Raw genomic sequence first — 23,265 nt, 5'->3', positions numbered from 1 at the left:
GTACATAAAAGAAATGTATAGAAAAAAACATCACAAACATATAAATATTATTAAACAGCATGTTATTTTTCCTGAGTATTTATTTGTCACACCTTGAAAAGTTAAGGTAGATTTTGAAAGTTGCATAAATTAATCTAAATTAATTATTATTGTAATGTATTGAAACTGAATGGATATTCAGTATGACAGTAACAGGGTTGCACAAGGCATACATACATTACATAATGAGCAACTTATATATATATTTTTGAAACTGATTTAATAGTAATTATATTTGAAGCTCATATACAAGCTCACATACGGTTTTCCTTTTTACTCGTTTTTCTCCATTTGTCCTCGTCGGCCGCCGTAGGGTGTCGTGGCGTTTGTGTTGTGAGCAGACGTGCTACAGTTACCGGATCAATCAGAAGTCGAACTTCCTTCTTATTTTGTCTTTTAACATAAACCATTGGACAGTGTTAGCTTCGGTCGGGTCAAAATGAGGCGCGCCGGACTGGGTAAGAAACAAACAATTAAACCAAAGCTTCTCTTTTCTCATACGTAGCATTTGTTGCTAACTAAAGCTAGCTTATGTTAACAAATGTTTGTTGTTTGGTACTCTGAGTACTCTGTTGTTCATGAACGCTTCATTAATGCTTAATGTATTTTAATACAGGTGAAGGAGGCTCTGGGAACTATGTGGCTAGTGGATATAGTGTATACGAGGAAGAAAATGAACACCTACAGGAGGGACTCAGGGCTAAAGTCAACGCTTTAAAAAGTGTAAGTAACTGCTGATTACGAGCGTTTTGTTGTTATGTTTAACAGTCAGTAAATATTGCAGCAAAGAGTTTAATATAAATGACTCAACGGTTTCTGTATGTACTCAAAATGTAACCTAATTTCTTCAATTACTGTGTTTTACAAGTCACGTAATCATAATGAATTGATTTTTACAGCTCTCCATTGACATTGGCACAGAAGTCAAATACCAGAACACAATGCTGGACGATATGGTGAGTTTTACTTTGGAGTACGCTGGACCACTTGCTGCTACAGCAAAAAATAAATAAAAAAGAAGCAACATTTAGTGTTGTCTGAGGTTGGTAGGGAGCTATTTTTTTCTGCTTTATGTGTTGTTTTATGTTGTCAAATCAAATCAAATCACTTTTATTATCACATCACATGTGCAGGTACATTGGTACAGCACATGTGAGTGAAATTCTTGTGTGCGAGCTTCACAAGCAACAGAGTTGTGCAAAATACAATAATGTAAACAAGCAAAATACAAGAATGGCTACATCTGAAACTAATAAATATATGTACAATATATAATAGTATATGTATTCCTGGATGTGTATACTAAATATTTTTCTACGTGTGTGTGTGTGTGTGTGTGTGTGTGTGTGTGTGTGTGTGTACACATATTTTACAAATTAAATAGAGTAAACAATAAATAAAATATATAAAAATATACAAAGTTGAGACATGTGCAAAAATGTGGCATTACTGTACAGTATGGAGTGCATAATGTTAAAGTTCCAGTAGTGAAGGTGAGGTGTCTATGACATGTTCAGCAGTCTGATGGCCTGGTGGAAGAAGCTGTCTCTCAGTCTGCTGGTACGGGACCGGATGCTGCAGAACCTCCTTCCTGATGGAAGTAGTCTGAACAGTTTATGGCTGGGGTGACTGGAGTCCTTGATGATCCTCCCCGCTTTCCTCAGGCAGCGCTTCCTGTAGATGTCTTGGAGGGAGGGAAGCTCACCTCCAATTATCTGTTCAGAGCACCGCACTACTCGGTTTGACTTATTGGTCAGAAGTCACTAAGAAACCCCTCAAAACTAAAGAATTTGAGTAAATGATTCAGATACCATCACTGTAAACTTCAGAAATGTCTCCTAGCACTTGGATATTGTTCTCCGCTGGACTTCTGTAATCATGTAGTCAGGGTGGCTGTAGCTCAGGAGGTGGAGCAGGTCATCTACTAATCAGAAGGTTGGTGGCTTGATCCCTGGCTCCCCCTGGTCAGCATGCCAAATATCCTTGGACAAGATATTAACCCTAAGTTAATGCATCATTCTGACCCATCCATTGGAGTATGAATGTTTGTGAATGTTGGTTTGTAAGCACTTGAAATCATAGAAGAAAGTGCTTGTGTGAATGGGTGGATTTCGCATATTGTGTTAGATGGCAGAAAATGTCGATAACAAATAGACTAACCCTACCTGGCGTTGAATACTCAAGAGTAGAAAGGTGCTATATAAGAATCAGTCTATTTACCACTTTTCTTCTCTGCATCTCACTTTAGGACACAGACTTTGACTCCACGGGCGGCCTGCTTGGTGCCACCATCGGCAGAGTCAAGAAGCTGTCCCGGGGCAGTCAGACCAAACTGCTGTGCTACATGCTGCTCTTCTGCTTTTTCGTCTTCTTTGTCCTGTACTGGTTTATCAGGTTGAGGTGATAGGAGGATCTTATTGGACTTTGCTCTTCCAGTTTGTGCTTCAATGACACATCTGAACCAGACCAGGATAATAAAGAGAAAAGGCAGGGATGTGGTTTCTTTTTTTTTGTTTTTGTTTTTTTTAAAGTCATTACACTTTAATATGTGCCACAGTGTCAGGCTTTCAAACAATGACTCGAGAAAAAGTGTAGAAAGGCCTACCAATGCTTTTTAAAGGAGTACTAAAAAGTATAAGTGGTTTAGGACAATGTCTGAGAAAATCAATAATCACAGGAAATGTAGTGCATACTGTATGCATAGATGAAGCAGACAATATCAGTATTTACGGTGTTTATACTTAATATCTGACCAGTTAACCTGGATTGAGAAGAGCATGATTTATGACTGTAGACGATACGGCAGTGTCGAGAACTGTAATCCTCAGCAATCTGCTGAGTTCAACTTGAACAAGTTATAGAATGATCTGCATAATCTAGTGTATGCGCTAGATTATGACATTCTATTGTCATAAGACGACCACACGTGCGACAGTAGTGTACGTCATTGTTTCATCTTTATTGTAAAAATATTAATGTAAATAAACAAATTTTATGCTCTGGATTAGCTGGTGTAACTTCATGCTGTTGGATGTGCTGAAATGTCTTCAGTGCGAAAATCTCAAACATAAAACAATTTTTATTAAAGAACATTATTTTTCTTAATTCTAAACAATAATTACATAAGTAACAAATTACATACAACCAAAACTGCATTGTTGCACGTGTGTACAGACAAGGAAGGGGGGGGGGGGCTTCATTATTCTGTGTGATTGACCGTATGAGGATGTCTTTATGACCACATACAGTATTGTTAAAAAGGCAAAATCTCCTCATCTGAGTAACTGATCAAAGTGCACAAATCAGAAGTGATTTTCCCACTGGGGTTAGCGTTGATTACATCACTTGCCAGGTAGTGTGTCCATGTACTTGCAGATGATTCCCAGCATTACCTCATCAGCTCCTGCACCAATTGACATTAACCTGGAATCCCTGCAGAGAAGGAAAATTTCTTGTTTGTTTTTTTCTGTCACAATTACAAACAGGAAGCTGCATGTAAGTCATTTAAATGACCCAAAGTTCAGTCACTTTTGGTTACACAATCCGGTTGCATTATTTGCCCTGTCACTAGATGTCAGCATCGTGCAAAACAAAGACTTAGGAATCTGAAACTAAGTGTTACTTGATTAAGCACTAAATAACTGAACGGGGCCTCAGAAGTTTTCAAACATTCCGTAAAAGTTGCTTCTGTTCATCTGGTTGTAGCGTTTTCAGTGGGAGAAATGTTTCGTGACTCATTCAAGGGACTTCTTCAGTCTCCGCTGACTGCAGGTTTCCCCGACCTTATAAACAGAACATTTGCATAATGATTTAATATCATTTTTGGGATGTCCTTACCTGGATGATTGAGCATGCATCGAGAATTTTCAAGCATTATTAATAAAGTGAAGCCAATCATGTTTGCAATTTTAACATTAATTATTAAGAAATCACATTAAATCATAAATGATATACATTAACTATTATATTTAAACAATAAACAATAATATACATTAATCAGAAGGCTTAATTAAAGACCTGCAACAAAACTGAATGCTGGTAGAAATAATATATCCTAACAAAGTGCATACAGTAGCTGCTGAGTCATGGATTTGGGTTAGATATAATATTTTTTTTCTGTTTTGCAGAGAGTAGTAACTTGTGGCTACCTGGTTACGTTGCATTTTTATCATTTTCAGATATGACAATAAGGAAATCCAGATTAGTTACGTTAGAGTGAGCGTGTCTCATGCCTCATTTCATCTTACCTGTAAAATCGGCTGACTAGCACATCACTGGTGTAGCCCATCCCTCCCCAGTACTGGAGACAGCTGTCGCCCACTTCTCTGGCAAGGCGTCCCCCCTTTAATTTGGCCATGGATGCCAGCTTGGTGACATCGTTGCCTTTAATATACAGCGCTGCAGAGGGAAAACAAAGGATAGCCACGAGCCGGGAAGAGTGTAAAAAATGTCCAGGTGGACAGAATGAAAAGAGGAAAACAGACAATAAAACAAATGTGTTTCAGTTTCAGATGCGTCTGGCTCTGATTCAATGTTTTGCCCCATTCAGGCCTTTTCCCAGTGCAACTGATCAGTGCCTCTATTGTAGGAACCCTCTAGAGGAACATGTGTGAGCCGCATGATTTCTCCTGTTTCAGCGTCTAAAAAAAAAAGGATTTGTGTGTCTGTGTGTGCGCTTAAACACCTGCACCAAACAGTCGCAGGGAGCTCTGCTTTCTGGGCAAGCAAATTTTGACTTGAACTGTTCCCAGTCTGATGAATTCACCCAAAGCTACTGGCCACTGAGGGGGTTTTAAACTGAGAGACAAATCACAAGAGCTTGGACAGCGACCCCACGGATGCAGACATGCATTCGTATTATAAAGATGGCCGTGTGAAGCACTTGGACTGCATTCTGGCAGAGCTGGGCACGTGCCAGAATGCAGCCACTGCTGTCCACTAAGCTTCATGCACTCTCAACCTGCTATTATACAAACACAATTCCAAAAAAAGTTGAGAAACTTTTTTGGAATTGGGTTTGTCTGGTTCGTTCCAAGGCGGAGGCACAAATCTCTCGGGGGGTTGCATCACAAAGGACATCCGGGGTAAAAACCTGCCAAATCAAGTATGTGGAGCTCTGGGTTCTGTGGTGAGCCCTTGTAGGGAGCAGATGAAAGTAGCTTTCTTTCATAAAAAAAAGATGGCAGGATCTGACTGTGACATCACGTACTTGTCTTTCAGAAATGCATAAAGAAACATTTAAAAAAATCAGTTAAGAAAATACAAAACAGAAAATACTACTTAGCATATTAAAATTGGAAATAAGCACGTTAATAAACAGAATGCAAAATTAAGCTAAAACGCAAATGAATAGGAAAACGTCACATCATATCTGTGCTTACATTTATTAAAATCTTTAATAATACTGTGATACCTTTAATGGTATATTATTATATATCATATCGTTTAAGCACTTCTATAGAAAATGCCATTAATCATATTCTTTCCTGCTGGTAAGCTGATCATTTTCCAGAGGACATCCATGGGGATTCACTCACTCTTGGAGTTGGCTGCTTGAAGCCAAACATAATAAAGCTCCTTTGCACAGTACTTTATGCTTTCAGAGTGCAGTTTCTAAAATAAAATAATAATAAAATGTCATTGTGGTACACTAGTCCAAGGTTTTCTTATTAGTAATGCAAACATACAGCTATCACATTTCCTGCGTCTTCCATATATCCTACTGCTCTGAACTTAGGACTAATTAAAAGTCACCCAGGTGCCTACATTACTGAGCTAATATTAGCATGTAGCTTTATGTTGTCTATTAAGTGAAACTACCTGTAGCACGGTAGAGGAGAGAGCGGAGCAGCTCGACCTCTGTCTGCAGCTCAGCCAACCTGAAGTGAACTGCCTGGTGATGAAGGACGGGATGCTTGAAGATCTTCCTCTGCCGTGTGTACTGGATGGTCTCCTGAATGACGTTGTCCATAGTGGTCAAGACTGGAGGTGACACGGGATTATTTTTAACACCTCCGCTAAAATGTGTTATCTACCTTTGCTGAAGACACTCTGGTTTGGATCAACCAAGCCAGACAGGCTAACATGAGCATCAGATCCAGTAAAAACAGCACAAATAGTTTCTTACGCATTCTGCCCAAGGCAACATTGATTCAAATCAAAAGCAAACAACTGCTTTACAAATTACTAGAACTATGTGTCCTGAGCTCCTCATTTATCTGAAAACTAAACGTGAAACTGAAATAGAGCATAAACTGCGCAAACTTCCAGTAAAATCCGTAGGAGGCTGATGTGGGGGAGAATGGGTGAAAGTAAACTTTAGATGACATCATATCCTTGGAGTAATAAGTAAGATAAGCTTCACTGAGTAAAGTCCACTTACTATTGGCCACTGCCCAAAGCCTCTCTTCCTGGAACTGAAGCATCTGATAGGTAAAGCCCATGCCTTCTTGGCCGATAACATTCTTACAGGGCACGTGAACGTCATCGAAAAACACTTCGGCTGTGTCAGATGACCACATACCCAGTTTATCAATCTTTCGGGCGATGTGCACTCCTACGGTGGAACAGACAGGAAACAGAAAGAACGTCAACATGCAATACAATATAATAAGTTGTTTTAGGGCGCAAAATTAAACAATCTATGTGCTTTCCAAAAACAGGCGCAATCGTGAACTTGGAAATGAATCACAGATAGTGGATTTCTGCAGAAAATGTCTTTTGCCAACTAAAACAAATCGACTAACCCTACCTGGCAAGTTCATGGGTAGACATATGAGTGATTTGTTCTTATGTGGGGGCCCGTCACTGGTGTTGGCGAGGAGACACATCCAGTCAGCCTGGGTACCGTTGGTGGTCCACATCTTTCCCCCATTGATCACATACTCATCACCTTTCCTCACTGCCTTGGTCTTGATACCTGAAAAGTGGTTGAGTGTTCAGAAAACTGGGGTTTAAATGGAAACCTCAGATTAAAAGACTAGACATGAACCCTTAGTGGAAATTAAAGATACTGGAGAAGAAGAAGATATAATATTAAACGCACTCGAAACATCAGAGCCAGCTCCAACCTCACTCACTCCAAGGCAGGCCACTTTGTCCCCACTGATGGAGGGAAGGAGGAACTCCTTCTTAAGCTCATCCGAACCAAACCTGCAAACACAAACACACAATGACTATGTGACGCCGTCTCTTTGTTTTTCCATCTGTTGTTTTATTTTCTACCAGTATTTTTAGGACAGTGTCAAATGAGAGTTTCGTCAAACTCGTGTAACTGTGGCAGATCGTGTGCTTTAAAAAAAACACTGCCATGTTTGAGGCAATTACAGCTCCAGTGGGAGTGAGCTCACACGGTATCACTCCCACTCATCTGCAGCTCTTTTATACTACTTAAACCTCATCGCAGGCGAGAGTAGATCCTCTAATTAAGCTCCCGAGACTCTGACTGTCTGTTTCACTGAATTTTTGTCTTGTGTCACCAAGAGTTAAAGTAAAGGGATATCACGTAACAAGCCAAGGTCCTGTATGCTTGGTAACAGTTTGCTTCACACCAAATGGGCAAAACAAAGTATTACCAAGCATATTAATTAACATACAGCTTAGGGAGTGTAACTCTGATCAATGGCTGCTCACTAGAGGTATTTACTAGTTTAATAATAGTAAAAATATAAGAAAACTGTTTTACATGTTACATAAAAGAAGGAACGATTGACTAAAAGAAATAAAAAAAAATAATGCCGTTCACACAGTTCATGTACTTTTCCATAAATCTAAGTGTTTTCTATCTTTGATCTAAAGATTATTGACAAAAAGTTACTACGATATTATCCACAGTTTTGACAGGAGTTTTATTTTCTCTGTTCCCGTGTGACCATCCTCCCCACTGCAGGGAATTAGTTACAAAAGCAAGCAAAGCACCAACGTTCGTTGTAAGAATGGATTCAGAGAATGTGACGCTAGGTTTGCAGGCTTGTACCTGGCCAGTGCCGGAGTCGTCATGTCAGTTTGTACCCCGATGGCCATGGGGATTCCTCCACAGCGGATGTTGCCCAGCTCCTCTGCCACTGCTGCACTGAAGCTGAAGTCGAGGCCCAAGCCTCCATATTCTGCACAAGACAAAACACATTTAACGCTTCAGCGCATTGTGTGTATTCATGAGTATCACTATTTTAGTCATTTAAACTTAAGAAAAACAAATGTGGATCCTTACTGCGAAGCACAAAGAGGCAGAAAGAATGGCTTACAAATCCTTTCCTGTGTCACTTCCATCTATCCTCTATCTCTAAAATCACCACGCTCACACATGCACGCGCAATATACGCCGGTATACATACATAACATTGTGATCTGTTGGCACTGGAGCATGCACTCAGATTAATTAAAGGGTGTTATGATTAACGGTGTTATCTGTAATTATGTGTAAAAAGCACTGCTGGGGGATCAGTAGCTCATGTGTTCTACTACCATCTCTAATCGGATCTTGATCTCTTCAACAACCCATTTGCAAAAAAGAAGTAAAGAAACCAAAAACTGATGTCTATTTTCTTCCATTGTGGCAGTGGGGATACTTCCAAAGAGCAAAGGTCTGTAATCGAGCTGAATGCTGTATAATAAACGTGTTTAAAACACACATTTATGTCAGTTGTCCTCACCAAGACCCATCCCTTATCTTTATTTTGCCTTTTATCCTCAATTAAAATGAAGCACCTGGTGTTATATTACATATTTAATGCGAAAGGACCAATTTCTATCTGTTACTCATGGAAGCAGGAAGCTGATGTACCCGCATTTATAATGAATTTTCTCTCAGCTTGGTTTGGCAAACAAATCCTGTCAAAAGAAAAAACACAATGAAGATAAACTGTCATTCTGCAGTACAAAAATATATATAAATAATTAAAAAAATCCCTCAATTATCATGCTGGTCAAGCAGATTTAACCTGACAGTTATTCGTTTAGGACAAATGTCCTGATGATAATGACCAGACAGTCAAATGTAAGAAGACTAAGCATTCGTGAATGTTCGATGCTGTTTTCTCATTACTAAATACAGCACAGCAGCCGCTGAATGATGGATACCAGCACTGACTGACAATGAATAATTATGAGTGAATTTACCACACAGAGGCTGGCAACTCAAGAAAAGTGGTTTCATATCACCTGCCAGACTAGTTGGGGAATAATGGAAAGCGCAGTCTGTCAGAACGTCGAAGACGGACAGCGAATAACAGAAAGAGTCAAATAAATTGGGACAGAGAAAAGGGAAAATATATAGGGACAAGCAAACAAGGGAGTGGGGGAGCCAAAAATAAGAGGAAACAGGTGCAGCTGTGCAGAGATAAGTCCCTGAGCCCTGGAAACCCTGCAGCGGTTAATGTGAACGAAGGAAAGCACCGAGGTTTATCCCACTTTAAACAAAACAGCAGGCTGTCTGGTTGAACAAGCAAGCAGAAGAAAAACAAAGCAAAATCCTGTCACAAATGTCAAACCCATACACATATGTCTGCTCAGGGAAGCAGATGTTCCTCGCTATAGGCTCCCATAGGGTGGAGCGCCACGTGAAGGAGAAACACAAGGATGAAGAATCTGGGGATTGAAGGTGCAGCACAGAGACACTGCAGCGATGATGGGTGTAACACACTGTTATTTCTTTTATTTCTCTGAACTTAATATTGATATGAGGAACCCGATAATAAAACAGGTCACTTGTCCCTGGATAGGAAAGATGAATCACCATCATAAGCCCTTCTGCAATACTGTCCTGTAATAACTATTACAATGGACACAGGTGCCACTGTGCTGCTTTGTCGAGTCGCGAACGCGTGCATCATTATCGTCCTCATTACAGTGTCACGTCATATTAAAACCACTATGCTAATGTTTCTGGACAGAAAAACCTTCTGTAAGGTATTCATCAAAGTATAGGCGAAGAGAAAAAGTGAGAGAAAAGTAACACCCTGGACATACGAGTCTCACCGAAAGGTTACTCCTTTCAAATCCTGCACGAAAAACACTCAGTGGAAGGGGAAAACGCGCGGGCTGCCAGGTTCTATCTGTCAGGCAGGACACAAGGCCATTTCCACTGTACGGTCAGCAGATACCTCTCTGTCAGGGAAAAGGAAAATAGTCAGTGAGCCAAGGGTCATCCTCTTCTTCTTCCTCAACGTGGCTGCCTTGGGAAAACTTTTGTTCTCGTGTTTTGAAAGGTTAAAATGTCTTTCCTTGTGCAGGGAGAAAGAGCAGAAAGTAAGTCTTCTGACTGCACACGGGGGGATTTTCTTTATGGCTTTTATTGATTCCTATTTTTAAAAAAAACTGAGAATATGAGATTCAAGCCCTGCCTTAGATCTATTTAGTCAACAGTGTGTAATGCTTCTTAAATGTTAAGCTACCACTGTCACTACTGCATTTAAATAATATTCTTTAATTCCTATTTTAGGCTTCCTGTTAGAGTGATTTGACATTTTCCTGCACAGCCCTTTAAAACCTACAGTTTGTAATGTCAACACCAACTGCGGAAAACTAACGAAAATGGTGTCACAACATTTCAACAGTTCATGCAAATCTTTTAGTGACTGCTTTATATTTACTACGCATAAGATACCTTTCAGTTGTTTGCTGTGCAGAGTTTTGTTCCCGTGCATTGAGGAACAAGCTGCCCGATCGCAACACACTTTCACATTTTTACTACAAATATATGTTTTTGCAATGACTGACTCTTTGCTATGTACTTCTGAAGAGTTGTATTGCACTGTATTTAGCTTAAGCGCTTTTCTCATCAAGGGCAAACACGTCTCTCTTTCACTTGATGAATAACATGTAAATTAAACAGACTCCTAAATCCCTTTTTCCCATTCCTGTAATCCAAGCGTCAGAATCAATTAACACAATACAGAACTGTGTGAGAGTCTGCTTCATTAGTCGGCAGTGCGGTACACATAAACAGCTTATTGTAGTTTTTCTGACAGCATGCATTTTCACAGAGTGGAATCGTTGATCTTTTTTCCGTTATTATTAAAAGATATTCAGCAAGACGAATGAGTAAAGGTGTAAAATGCATTGTTTGTGCAGAAAACAGATGTCAGCCATGTTTCCTGGGGGATTTTAAAGAGATGCACACTCCACAGACTGAAAACAATTATATGATACGTCATGATGTCTGTGCAAATGAGGAGCTAATACCCCTTACATGACACAAAAGCAGAAAATCACTGCGTTGTGGTGACAGTGTGCGTAGTTAAGCATGCTTTTTCAGTTTTAATCATTTCTGAATTTAATTAACTCTCTGCAGCACCTCGAGGAGTCATGAAGCAGTCACTGTGGTAAGACAAACTGGGCAGGAGTATCCTTTTCTCTTTATTGCAGGAGAAAGCAATATTGATGTTAGCACCACTCCAACTATATGCTGCACAGCAAGAATACATTTTCGACCATGCCAGTTTGATGCCCTTAACAACTGTCATTTAATGACTGTTGCTGACGCTGTAGTTTCAAATGGCATCTCTTAAGCATGTTTCTTGCACCATACGTGATTGCAGTTAATCTACAACCTGATCATACAGTGTGTCTTCTCACTGCGAGGATTCTCCGCTCTAATCTTGTCAACTAATGCTTAATGCTTGTGTAGTCAGCACATTTTAATTCCCTCACCCTCCCTTCTCTCTGACCTACAGGCTTGTGGTGCAAACGTCTCACTGTCCAACAATGTTGCTCACATGCTTTTCTTCTATTCGCCGTCAAATGTCAGAAAACGAACGAGATCTCGAATATGCCAAAAAAGACCAGACGTGGCTAATTAATTTAGAGAAACTGACCTTATACTGTGGGAGTAATGCAATACACTAGACATAAAACATCTGCTTTTGATTATCAAACACTTCCCATAAGTCTCGCTTCATATTCATAATGGATTACACATAGAACCGCACACATTTCGTGGTCCTGTACTGTAAATTTCTCACTGCCTCCCACCATCTCAGCGACGACCCAGCTGGATATACATCTGGAAAAAAGGATAGTCAGTTTCAGACAGCTGTAGTGGGATGCTGCTGTGACACCAGCACCCATCATCACAGTGGGAACGTTTGTAAGCCCGACTCATAATGAATGGCTGTCAGAAGCAGAGAAAAGCAAACGGACCATGAATTCAGCTGTGAAAGAGATGTGCTGCATGTTTGCTGAAGCAGAAATGGTCAAAATGGGCAGACGGCGGAGGATTCCTCGGTTTGGAGTGCACTGTGGGATAATGTTAGCTATGTTACAAATTCATCATGGGGTTTTTGCAATGGCAAGATAAACAGCTTGACCAAGCAGCATTTATCATGTAGACTGAGGCCTGGATGATTAATCAGTCTTCACGTCTGCATGGATTACCAACGGGAAAGAGCAAGAAATATAAATGGACAAAAGTCTGCGTCGCGACATGCCCTCTAATACTGCCAAAGTCATTCTTGTGTAATAAATACACATATTGCAAACATAAGCCGAGCACCGATTGCCTTTATACTTTTAAGGTCAATATAAAGAAAATAGGAAGCAAGTAAAAACCACGCCAGTTTGTTTTTTTTAGCACTTTGCGTGCTTAGAGAAAGTCATTCTTTCATCTTTTTATTATTATTCATTTCCTAAAAATACCCTCGTGTGTAAGACACAACAAAAAAGCAAAATGCTGCACTAAATTTGGCACCTTCGTGCGACGGCTATTATAGCTTAGATCTCGCCGTAGAAAACAAGCTTTCTCCAAAATAAAGGCTTCTGAGGCTTTTGATGAAACAAAGCCTTTCCTTATCCCTCTCCTCCTAACAATGCATGAACCCCACCAGATAATTAAACTCGTCGTTTATCAAAATCACAGGTGTTGGAACCCATCCCAGAATACACTGCAAGTCTCTAAGAGATCTAACAACAATGCAGATGGTTTCATTTCACTCATGTGCCATTCCATGCCAAACCTCACAAAAAACACGAGTGAGGACTGGACACTATCCTAGAAACTGATATTAGAAGGGTTTACTGCATTACCCGAAAGATAATATTAGGTGTCTTACCAACTGGTTTGTTGACTCCTAGAAATCCTGCATTTCCTAAGATCTTGAAGAGCTTGTGGGCTGGAAACTTCCCTTCTGCTTCCCATTGATCGACGTAAGGGTTGATCTCCTGGTCGATGAGCTATGGCACAAACACCACAGAAGAGAGGTATGATGTTGTATCTGTACTTCTACTTTACGGTGCACATGAAATCTTTATATCTGTTTCTTTGAATTTTAAGCATTTGTTTTGTTTTGCATTCATTTCTTCCTTGTTGTTGTAACCATCATGTGATTCTAACAACAGCTGACAGCCCTGCTCTTTTGTCTCCTGTGTCATAAGACCTAAAGGACATGAGAGTGGGAAAGCACTTAAAATGATTTTTATATATAGTCGGCTTCCTGCTGTGTAGTGCACATATATTCTAAAATCTACGTAACCTACTTCAAGCAGACAGAAACAGAAGGTATCACATATCAATGAATAGAAAAAGTATTATATGGTTGGCCCACAATCATGATGAATATGGCGACAGCATGAAAGGCATGCTATTCTCAACATGTATATGCTATCAGTGCACGCTTGCGTTTTGAGGGCTTATGCTGAGCACTTTTGTACTGATGCAGCTGGAAGCTAATATTGTGCAGATCTTTAGTATGCACTGAATGCCAATATTTTAATGACTCAGTGTTCTCCCCCATCATTTTGTTCTTGGCACTGCAGGAAAAACCTCCAAAGTAATATTTAGATCAGCATGCAAAACTAAATCTCAGTGCTGAAACCCATACCAATGGCATTCTTTTTGGGTTAGCAGCCACTCAATGTACTCAGCCACAAAGCCCGGGATACAGCTGCCTCAAAATGAAGGATGACTGTGGCATGTTTTATGATTCTAGAGTGGAACGAAAAAGCTGTAAAGCTTGCATCTGTGGTCAAGGGACAACTTTCAAAATCTAAGAGGTAAAATGATGACTTGTTGAGGTACATGCTAACATATCATATATATACATGCATACACACACACACACAAAAGTGAGCCTAGCTTCATGCTATTTTTTTAAACTAAACTTAACTAAATAATGATTTATATGCGAAGAACAAATGTTTTGTGGTCATCTTGAAACTCAAATTTACATAATATCCATCAACACTGAGAGCAGCTTTTGCTTTTGTCTCCTGAATCCAAATGAAAGCTGCAGTGTCCTCTAACAGTGTTTTCTGAGTCATCAAAGTGTCTGTAGTGAGTATAGACCAGGTTGCACCCTAGTTTTTCAAGCAGACTGTGAAATCATTGAACTCTGGTGCCATGATTCATTTCAAGCACCTGGAAGTGGTCCCCAGATGGTGAAGCACCAATGAACTCAAATACTTCCCAGAGAATAGCTACATCCATAGTGTGGGTTACAGTTCATCTGGTACCATGTTTGTCAGTTTCTAAAACAATTCTCCCTCACACAGCAGGTCTAACAGAACATCAACATCTTCTGCAAAATAACCTCAGCATCAAGTGCTGCCAGGCAAGCGAATCAATTAACACGTAAACACAGAAAATAAAAACTTATGTGGTGTAACTGTACCCGTCCATTTTTTAATGTTTCTAAAAATCCACTGAGGCATCTTCACTTGCTATTTGTTAATAAGCTTTCTTTAATGGGCCATGTTTTCAACAGAGCCATGACTATTTGCTCCTTCACTGTTTCTCTGCTATGTACTGTATGGTGGAAAAAGCCAATAAAAAGTAATGATTAAAAAAAAAGACATATTAGGTAGAAATGGGAATAATTAGATTCAAGTCTCGGCCAATAAAACTGAGCTCTGAGAAGTCAAAACTATTGGATTATTTCTTTGTGTTTCTTTGATTAAATGTTCAGTATTAAAGCGTTCAGAAGTTGTTGTTTTTTTCAGGATTGGAAAAAGTCACGCACACGGTCATTCTCAGCTGCCAAAACACCCAAACCCAAACCTGCCAACTACTGAACAAGCCAAAAGCAACATTCTGGGTGAGAAATAAAGAAAACACGACCATCATCATTTCACCGTACAGAACAGAAAACAGACGATACCTTTGACACTGATACAGTGCGCATACCTGGGCTGTACTCTTTTAAAAAAGGCTCACTTACAGAACTTTTCAACACAAGAACCAACATTTAAAAAAAGGAAGCACTAGTTCTTTTTAACGTTCAGAACCTGCGGAGGGAAAGGGAGTGTCCATTTGTCGCTGGAAAGGGAAACATAAATGTCATCTGGGAGCAACCCAATTCTTACGAAGGTTATTGTGTAGTCCCTTTGCAACATAACAGAAGAATTTCACATCACTGACCTGACATGTAGTTAGGTCAGGTCACAAACATTGCAACAAAAAGTCTTACTAAATGTCCAATTTGGAGAAAAAGTCTTGAAAGAGTCTAAAGTCAATGGAAGTTTAAAAAAAAACGAGGTGAAGGTGCATGAAAATCCCTGACTCATTATTAAATGGGAACAAAAATAATAATAACAGATTACTCATTCTTGCTTTTGACCTTCTGAAGGGGTATTTTTTCTTCTTGCGCCTTGACATACATCATAATTGAATGTCATACAATTGGGGCTGCCACAAACGATTTTTTTGATAGTCGACTAGTCACCAATTATTTTTGCGATTAGTCGACTAATCAGATCATGCATCCATTGGACATAAAACGTATAGATTATTGCACCAGCATGCATCTGCTCTTATATAACCATCATTAGCTTACAGCTTGAAGTGTTTAAGGTATGTGCTAACTAAAAATAAAGACAAGATGATAGTTTATTAAATTTTAATGACATCTGCAGATTGTTTCGGTGAAGTTTAATAAACTCAGCCGTCTGCTCCTTGCTATCTAAAATATAACGGGACACCGGAGTATATTCTCGAGCATCTCACACTTCTGATAATCAGTTGTCTGCTTGACGTTTATTCAGCTGTGTAAAAAATATAACTTTAATCTCAGCCAAACCGATTTACTCAGGTACAAATAAAATACTAAAAAAAAGCCAAACAATAACATTTTTAAGTTATCTAAGTGACTTATATATCATGTTTAACCTGAGTAGCGAAAGATGGCGGTGGGTTGAAAACATTTGCCGGGAGTCCGGTCTTCTCACGGGCTCTAGTGAGCCTTGCCCCCGGCTAGCTATCGAGCTAGTGGGTAACAGACGTCTCCGAAAACGTCGGAGCTCTTTTGAAAATATGTGGCTTGATAAACTGAGCAGATATTTGAGGTTTACACAGCTACATTCTCGCCTGAAAATATGCTAAACTTTATTTTGTGACCCAGAAAGAATAATAAGAGTAATATTAAAACAACTATCTGCCGCCATTGTTGACAACTGCGCTGGGCCGCGCTATGAATTCTGGGACACAGCTTCTTCTTCTTCGGGGTTTAACGGCAGCTGGCATCCTTGTACATGCAGTGCTGCCATCTTCTGTTTCAGTCCGTTATTACACTCTTAAATACTACTACTTATCCCTGTGTCTTTTGGGATCTTACAAAGCTTCAAACGACGCGTCGACTACTAAAACAGTCGTCGACGATTTTAATAGTCGACTAATCGTGACTAGTCGACTAATCGTGGCAGCCCTACATACAATGCAGCCCATATCAAAAAAATCATTGTATTTTCATAATACTGTTATTGTTGATCATAATGAATTCAAAACTTATCAATACATCCGGCAAATTACTTTGATTAAGTGTGACAAACCTTGAAGCCTATGAGCAATCTGTCTATCTTTCTGCTGCTTAATTAATATTCAGAGTGCAAAATGTAAAATTATCCTCTATGCAAAACATCAAATATATTAATAACAGACTACGTATCACGGGCTTTTAAGGTAACTGTAAGTAAACATTTTTCTTCAACCAGCTGTATCAGCTAATTATAATGCCATTTCTATCCTTCATTTTTTTCAAATGCTTATTATTATTATTAGAAGACATTGAATATATGTTCATTGCTATGCAGATGACACTCTATATTTGACTCTATATGAAGCCAGATGACACAAATCAAATCCAAATTCCAAATTCAGACAAAAAAGGGTTTTTATAATGGGTCCTAAAGACATCCTAAACATGGTGACTAACCTGATACTAACTCTCGATGACATCACCTTGGCCTCCAGTAGAACTTTAAGAAATTAGTCATTTTTTCACCAGGATATGTCTGTCAGAGCACATGTTAAACAAATATGAAGGACTTGCCTTCTTTTATTAGATCACAGAGACCATATTTCTCCCATACTGACATTCTCATTGGCTCCCTGTTAAATCCAGAATTCAATTTAAAATCTTTCTCCTTACATACAAGGTCTTGAATAAACAGGCCCTATATTAGTGTGCCTTTTGTCCCATCTCTCTCCCAGTAGGTCTCAACAGACACTGCCCCTCCCTGAGCCTGCCAGGGTTTCTTCCTGTTAAAAGGGTGTTTTTCCTCCACACTTTTGCCATGATCTTGCTTATAGTAGGCTGTCTGATTGTTTGTGTTTCTGTTTAATATTGTATTAATATTACCTTACAATATAAAGTACCACGTAGATAGGAAATAAATGTAAAAATTGACCAATTTTACAAGACAAAAATAGAAAATAAAAAAGCCTTACTTCTTACATAAAACAATAAAAGACATTACAGGCCAATCACCTTCATTGTTGTTGTGTAATATCTCAGAAATATTTGTATTTGTTGACCTGTCAGAAATTCCCGTCTGACAGGTCAATGTGAGTAGTCTCTTCCTATAATTTTTTGCTAATTTTATCTGTTAAAGCACTTGAACTTCCAGGCACTGAAGATGTAGTCATTCTAATTCTGAAAACTAATTTCCCGGCAAGATTCTAAGATGTAAACGAACCCACTCGTATTAAATTAGTTGTGGAAACATTGGCGTTGTGAGCGTCTAACCTTCAGCAGTAACAAAAGGATTTCCTAAAACCCCGTTTGACACCTCTAAACAAAGACAGTACGGCTCTTTTAATAAACTGCTCCCCCTTGAGTTCCCTTTCCAGCACTTCCAACTTATTGTCCTGTATTTCCTTTTAATTTTTATAAACCCTTCCCAGTTTTCCCAGTACTATTTTATTTTTGACCTTCTGGCATCCTTAAAAGGTTTAGTCAGACAATAAACTTCCTTCTATTTACTACAACAGCTTTGCCTTAAATTAAGCTCTTATTGTTATTTTTTCAGACTTTGTTGCCAATGTCACTATAGTAATAGAAATTCTAAATGAGTCAGACTAATTACTAATGGTTCTTATCATTTTTTTTAATACCATCATTTGGAGCTACTAATATTTAGGCCCTTAAAAACCCAAAGCTTTGAATGCCAGGAAGCACAAACTGTAACAAAGGGACAAAAACCCCAGAAATCTCTGATAAGGAAGGCCAATACATAATTGTATTGGCATCAAAATGAATCCAAGACACCCGAGGCCCTTTAAATTATCTCAGTTAAAATGTAAAACCCTCACTTAATGTGTATTTACAACCTACCCTTGCTTAAGCAAAGAGCAAAACAGTCCATCTCACCTTCTCTGCCTGGCCTTTTAGACAAACTTAGCAAATAGAAACAAACTAAATCAAATCAACAATCCAAAGTTCAGGTCTTCTGTACAAGAGAATATTTCAGGGGCTTGTCACTGAAAATATAAAACTGGACTAACAAACAGATTCTCCCCCATCACACAGCTGTGACTGTTAGTTTTCAACAACCTCAATAATAATTCTGAAAATGCCAGTGTTGGGTTTATCTAGGCACAAACCCCGCTGGAACACGAGACCAACTAACTGCACAACAAAACAAGGCAAGACAGAGCTCTTTGTCTTTGTGGCTCGCGAGGTTAGTCAGTCAAAGTTGAGGAAAAGATTCCTTCACCTGAACTCAACCAACTTCAACTGATTCCTTTGGCTACTAGGGGTGGGGGAAAAAATCGATACTATGTAGTATCGTGATATTTTGTTTGCTAATAATGTATCGATACAGGGACAGCAGAAATCAATATTTTGTTACAAAAAAGGTTTTTGTGCTCAGAGCATGTTGATCCTTTTTCTGAGCAAGAATCCTGACATTCCTTCACTGTCCAAATGTGTTTAACTTGTTTTTTGGCAGCAATAAACATGACAGTTTACTTCTTTTAATTTAAGACATGTTTTATTTTAATTAAGTTTAAAACTTTTTTATTTAATGTAAAATTATATTTTGTTTTAATTTACTTTCAAATTCTTCAGTTGCTGAAGGGGCTGCATAGTTTTCATATTGCATAGTTCATAATAGCTATAATTGTACCAGATGGTTGCATTCAGTTAAATTGGGACTAAACTGTAATACAAACCGTTCAGTTTGTCAACAATAAAACTGACTGAAATGAGAGAAAGACTGAGTGTGAGACTTTGATATTAGATAAAATGAATATTGATAAAGTTTACCTTTATGTACAGAATCTGAATATCGCAAAATATTTTAAAAAATTGCAATAATATCGCATCGTGCGTTAAGTATTGTGATAATATCGTATCGTGGGATGTATGGTGATTCCCACCTCTATTGGCTACATCACTTTTTATTGTCAGCAAGCAATCATTCTTGAATATGCAATTACAAATACTTTCTTAAGTATTCTTAAGCAACATCACTGTCTGTATTGTGTGTGTGTGTGTGTGTGTGTGTGTGTGTGTGTGTGTGTGTGTGTGTGTGTGTGTGTGTGTGTGTGTGTGTGTGTGTGTGTGTTTCCAGCCATACATAGACATACGAATTTCAATGAACTTAAACTGTATGCAGAAGTAAGCGTCTTGCTAAACTAGAAGACATGACCTGCAACAGGTCATGTCTCAAAGACATATTTAAAGGTGTGAACTCTCGAACTTTTAAGAAAATGGAACAGTGTGGTTTCAAAAGCTATAATGGAACTATAACGTCGAGACTGCTTCCGCTCATCTCATGGTACACAAGTGCACACAGACTCTTATCAGACCTAATAAGGATAGGATACTTTATCAGCATACAAATGATTAAATAAGCATAAATGACAATCTTAAATGATTAATTCTGACAGCCAGCCTCTATAGCCAGAGGAAGAACACCAGCTCTGGCTCCTAGATAAGTGATACGCACTATTTGATTCCCAGCCAACTATTTATTTGATACAAACAAAAATGTGGTCTGTTTAGGCTAAAGTACATTGGCCTGATTACCTGTTTAATGTGAAGGCCATGACCCACTCATTACTCCAATCACCATCAGTATTTATCTAGACACAAAAATAAACCACCAACAAACCAACTGATATCAGGCATTTGGGGACTTGTCCCCTCAAACAATGGTTTCATTGTGACCCCAAATGTGACTTAAGTCAGAGCACAGTCATAACTGTCCTTCAAAGAGGGCTAATGGTGAAAAACATAGACTTCACCTCTAATATCCTATATAAATAACTTTTAAATGTGCTCTTACTACTTTATTGTTTTATATTTATCAATGTGCACACGAGCACGCCACACCACAGCTTCTGATTATTCATTTAACAAATAAACATGCACATCAAAACCTTCCGTTTCCTTAAACAGCTCCTTGAATATAACAAATCTGAACGGACACATATAAACATGCTGTGCATGTTGGCGAGAGCATGGCTGACATTAATTAGCAGGATGTGGGAGTGCACGGTAGGTCATGAATCCATACAAGCTGGTGTTGTGCCAAAAAGTAATTTACTGTATATGCCAAAAGTCTTCTGCAAGTATTTAAACTATGGAAAATGAGTTGTTGGCCTATAATTTGTCAAACATGTCGTTTGTGAATGATATCAAGTCAATTTGTGCAACAATGAACAACTTCTGGTCACAAGGTAGAAGCTGCAATCATTTTTTTAGCAAAGAGACTTTCATATATCCTTTGCTTATCCAGGTAAAAGCACTCACTGAGATTAAAAATGTTTTTTTCAAGAGAGATCGACCAAGAGGGCAGCAGAAATTGCAAAAAGTACAACATAACATTTCTATAAAGATATTTCAAGTGGCCAAAAAGGACTGTATTGCTTGCACTAGAACACTAAGTAGGTACATTAACGCGGTCTCTTGCAAAAGAACGTGGCTTATTGCAAAAACAGTTATTTCTTTATAACACATATAACCTATTAGTAGTTCCTGTTAACTACAACCTATTTACCAACATGAGCAAAGATATTAGACATTAAAAAAAAAACACATAGAAACACCGGAAATCACCTTTTGACACAACCCCGGCGGCTGTGTTCGTCACTGTAAACAGAGTAGCCTTAGCCAACCTGGCGTTCTGTCTTGTTCTTCATCTGTCCTTCAAAACATGCATTATTTGCGGACACATAAAATAACACTACTTTTCAAATGTAGCGGTAACAAGCACTAAAAAGCTGGACCTAAACACTGGCGCCTGATTCCTTTGTGTGGGCATGAAGAGCAGACAGGAGACGTCAACGCAGCTTAGCGGAGGAGCAAGCTAGCACTGACCTCTCACCTACTTTTACTTTACTGCCCCCCGCGCTCATTTTAGGGTCATGTTAGGGAGAATAACACTGCTGTTGCAACTGTCTCTTCGCTAAAAACATGCTGTGTTTTCGTTGTTGTCTCAAAACTTCCTGGTGTTAGCAGTCCTGCATACCTTTCTGAGGGACTCCTTTAATGCAAAGTGCTCTTGTGTGTAGATTAAGTGGTCGGCCGCAGTCTCTGGGGCACTGGACTTTACTTGTTTAGATGACACTTTCTCAGTCAACGAGCGGGCACCAACACCCAGTGAAGTTAACTTGTAAAAATGACGGCTTCTGACCAGCACGTTTAAACGCAGGGCTCCTTCGCGCAGCGCCATCTCTGTTGACAACAATATGTACGTGTGTGCGCATGCGCTGGTAGGAAGTTCTCACTGGGTCAAATATTAACCCAGTGGGAAAGTAAAATATTAGCAGAGCTTGACTTCTCACCATTATTGGGGGGAAATTTTGTCATAAAATATATCGTAAATTGGGTACCCTGGTGTGTAAATAATTACTCTATCACCAGCAAGCATTGAAAGTAGCCATGTAAGTTATCTAACGTTGTTACATTGTTACTATCATCAATGTAATAGCAAGATTTACTATCGCTTTTGGCTGTGGGTTTTGTTTTTAAAGTATTTTGAGCCCAAATGCAATTGATTTTTATTTTCATTATGGATTAATTTTACTAATAATTATGCTGTCTGACAGAAAGCGTGTTAAAGCATGTTGCAGAATAGGAAAGAAATTAAACATATTATGATACTCATTTTATATCCTGGAGGGCTTTATAGCAGAAATAATCTGCAAATTGAAAGCGGCTTTGGAGAAAGTCCTATTTTCCACAGGATTGGTTTTAGATAGACACAACATTTTCTTTTTCTATCAGTGCTGCATCTAGTCTGCTGTGTTCAGTTCAAGTACTTGTATTAATAAAGCCTTAAAACTTTTTGGAGTCTGCCTGAAACTACAGAAAGAAGATTTAAAATAAATTCAATCTACAATGAAATGAGCAAAAAAAAAAATAAGGAGAAGACTCGCAAACCCGTCGTACTTTAAGGAATAAAATCTCAAATTTGATGTTCACCATCATTATTGGAACAAAATAGCAATGATCACATAAAGGCTTGGAGAGAAAAAAACCCTCTGTATGTATGCAAATGAAGTTATGAAGATTTATCTGTTTCTCTACTTTCTCTACAACCCTTCAGTGAATCACAGAGACAGGCTGAATTATAAATGTGCACATTTAATGACAGTTGCTTCTGTGAATGAAACAACATATGGGCCCATGTGCTCAGACTATATACACCACATGAGAGAGAAGCATTATGTAACACTTGCCAAATACAACTTTTAATTAGTGCATCTTTCCCAAAACAAAACAAAAGAAAAATTTTTAAAAAAGAATTAGAAGGCTACAAATCTGGCCCCAAGATGAAGAATTGTTTTACTCGGGAAATCATAAATGTTTTCTTTATTGTGTCCTTCTAGTCATCTCAGTCTGCAAATCCATTTTACAAGGGCTGGGTGAACGTCCTTGGGTACTAATCTGAGATATGAAAAGCTCCTTAGGTCCAGTCTAGCAGATGACACAGCCACCTTTCTCCTTGAAGGGGTTCTTCTCCTCTGATATGCCTTTGACGAGGGTGTCCTCCTCCACTAGAGCCTGAATA

The 23,265-nt window shown here is 38.8% G+C and overlaps 2 protein-coding genes across 2 annotated transcripts; one reads left to right on the top strand and one right to left on the bottom strand.

The window, feature by feature from the left end:
* The first annotated feature begins 314 nt into the window (after window positions 1–314).
* On the top strand, window positions 315–3,043 carry bet1 (Bet1 golgi vesicular membrane trafficking protein). Its single transcript, XM_026156014.2, has 4 exons — window positions 315–497; window positions 656–762; window positions 939–995; window positions 2,288–3,043. The coding sequence occupies exons 1-4, from the start codon at window positions 479–481 to the stop codon at window positions 2,441–2,443; spliced, it is 339 nt and encodes a 112-aa protein (XP_026011799.1). The 5' UTR covers window positions 315–478; the 3' UTR covers window positions 2,444–3,043.
* On the bottom strand, window positions 2,978–21,975 carry LOC113014462 (putative acyl-CoA dehydrogenase 6). Its single transcript, XM_026156012.2, has 9 exons — window positions 21,721–21,975; window positions 13,086–13,206; window positions 8,015–8,144; window positions 7,085–7,191; window positions 6,791–6,958; window positions 6,422–6,595; window positions 5,860–6,021; window positions 4,287–4,437; window positions 2,978–3,471 (listed from the first exon to the last, which is right to left on the bottom strand). Exons 1-9 carry the CDS (start codon window positions 21,922–21,924, stop codon window positions 3,381–3,383), a joined length of 1,308 nt encoding a protein of 435 aa, XP_026011797.1. The 5' UTR covers window positions 21,925–21,975; the 3' UTR covers window positions 2,978–3,380.
* Between the last annotated feature and the right edge of the window lie 1,290 nt (window positions 21,976–23,265).

This window comes from Astatotilapia calliptera, chromosome 22, assembly GCF_964374335.1.
Source record: "Astatotilapia calliptera chromosome 22, fAstCal68.1, whole genome shotgun sequence".
NCBI classification, from domain to species: domain Eukaryota; kingdom Metazoa; phylum Chordata; class Actinopteri; order Cichliformes; family Cichlidae; genus Astatotilapia; species Astatotilapia calliptera.
The sequence above is the reverse complement of the archived record's forward strand: the minus strand, read 5'-3'. Positions and strand labels throughout refer to the sequence as shown.

Coding starts and splice junctions, on each gene's coding strand:
- bet1 (XM_026156014.2), top strand. Junction 763..938: donor AAGTCAACGCTTTAAAAAGT/GTAAGTAACTGC, acceptor TGATTTTTACAG/CTCTCCATTGACATTGGCAC. Junction 996..2,287: donor ACACAATGCTGGACGATATG/GTGAGTTTTACT, acceptor ATCTCACTTTAG/GACACAGACTTTGACTCCAC.
- LOC113014462 (XM_026156012.2), bottom strand. CDS start 21,924: ATGGCGCTGCGCGAAGGAGCCCTGCGTTTAAACGTGCTGGTCAGAAGC. Junction 6,596..6,790: donor TCTACCCATGAACTTGCCAG/GTAGGGTTAGTC, acceptor GTTCCACCGTAG/GAGTGCACATCGCCCGAAAG. Junction 3,472..4,286: donor CTAGTCAGCCGATTTTACAG/GTAAGATGAAAT, acceptor CCTTCTCTGCAG/GGATTCCAGGTTAATGTCAA.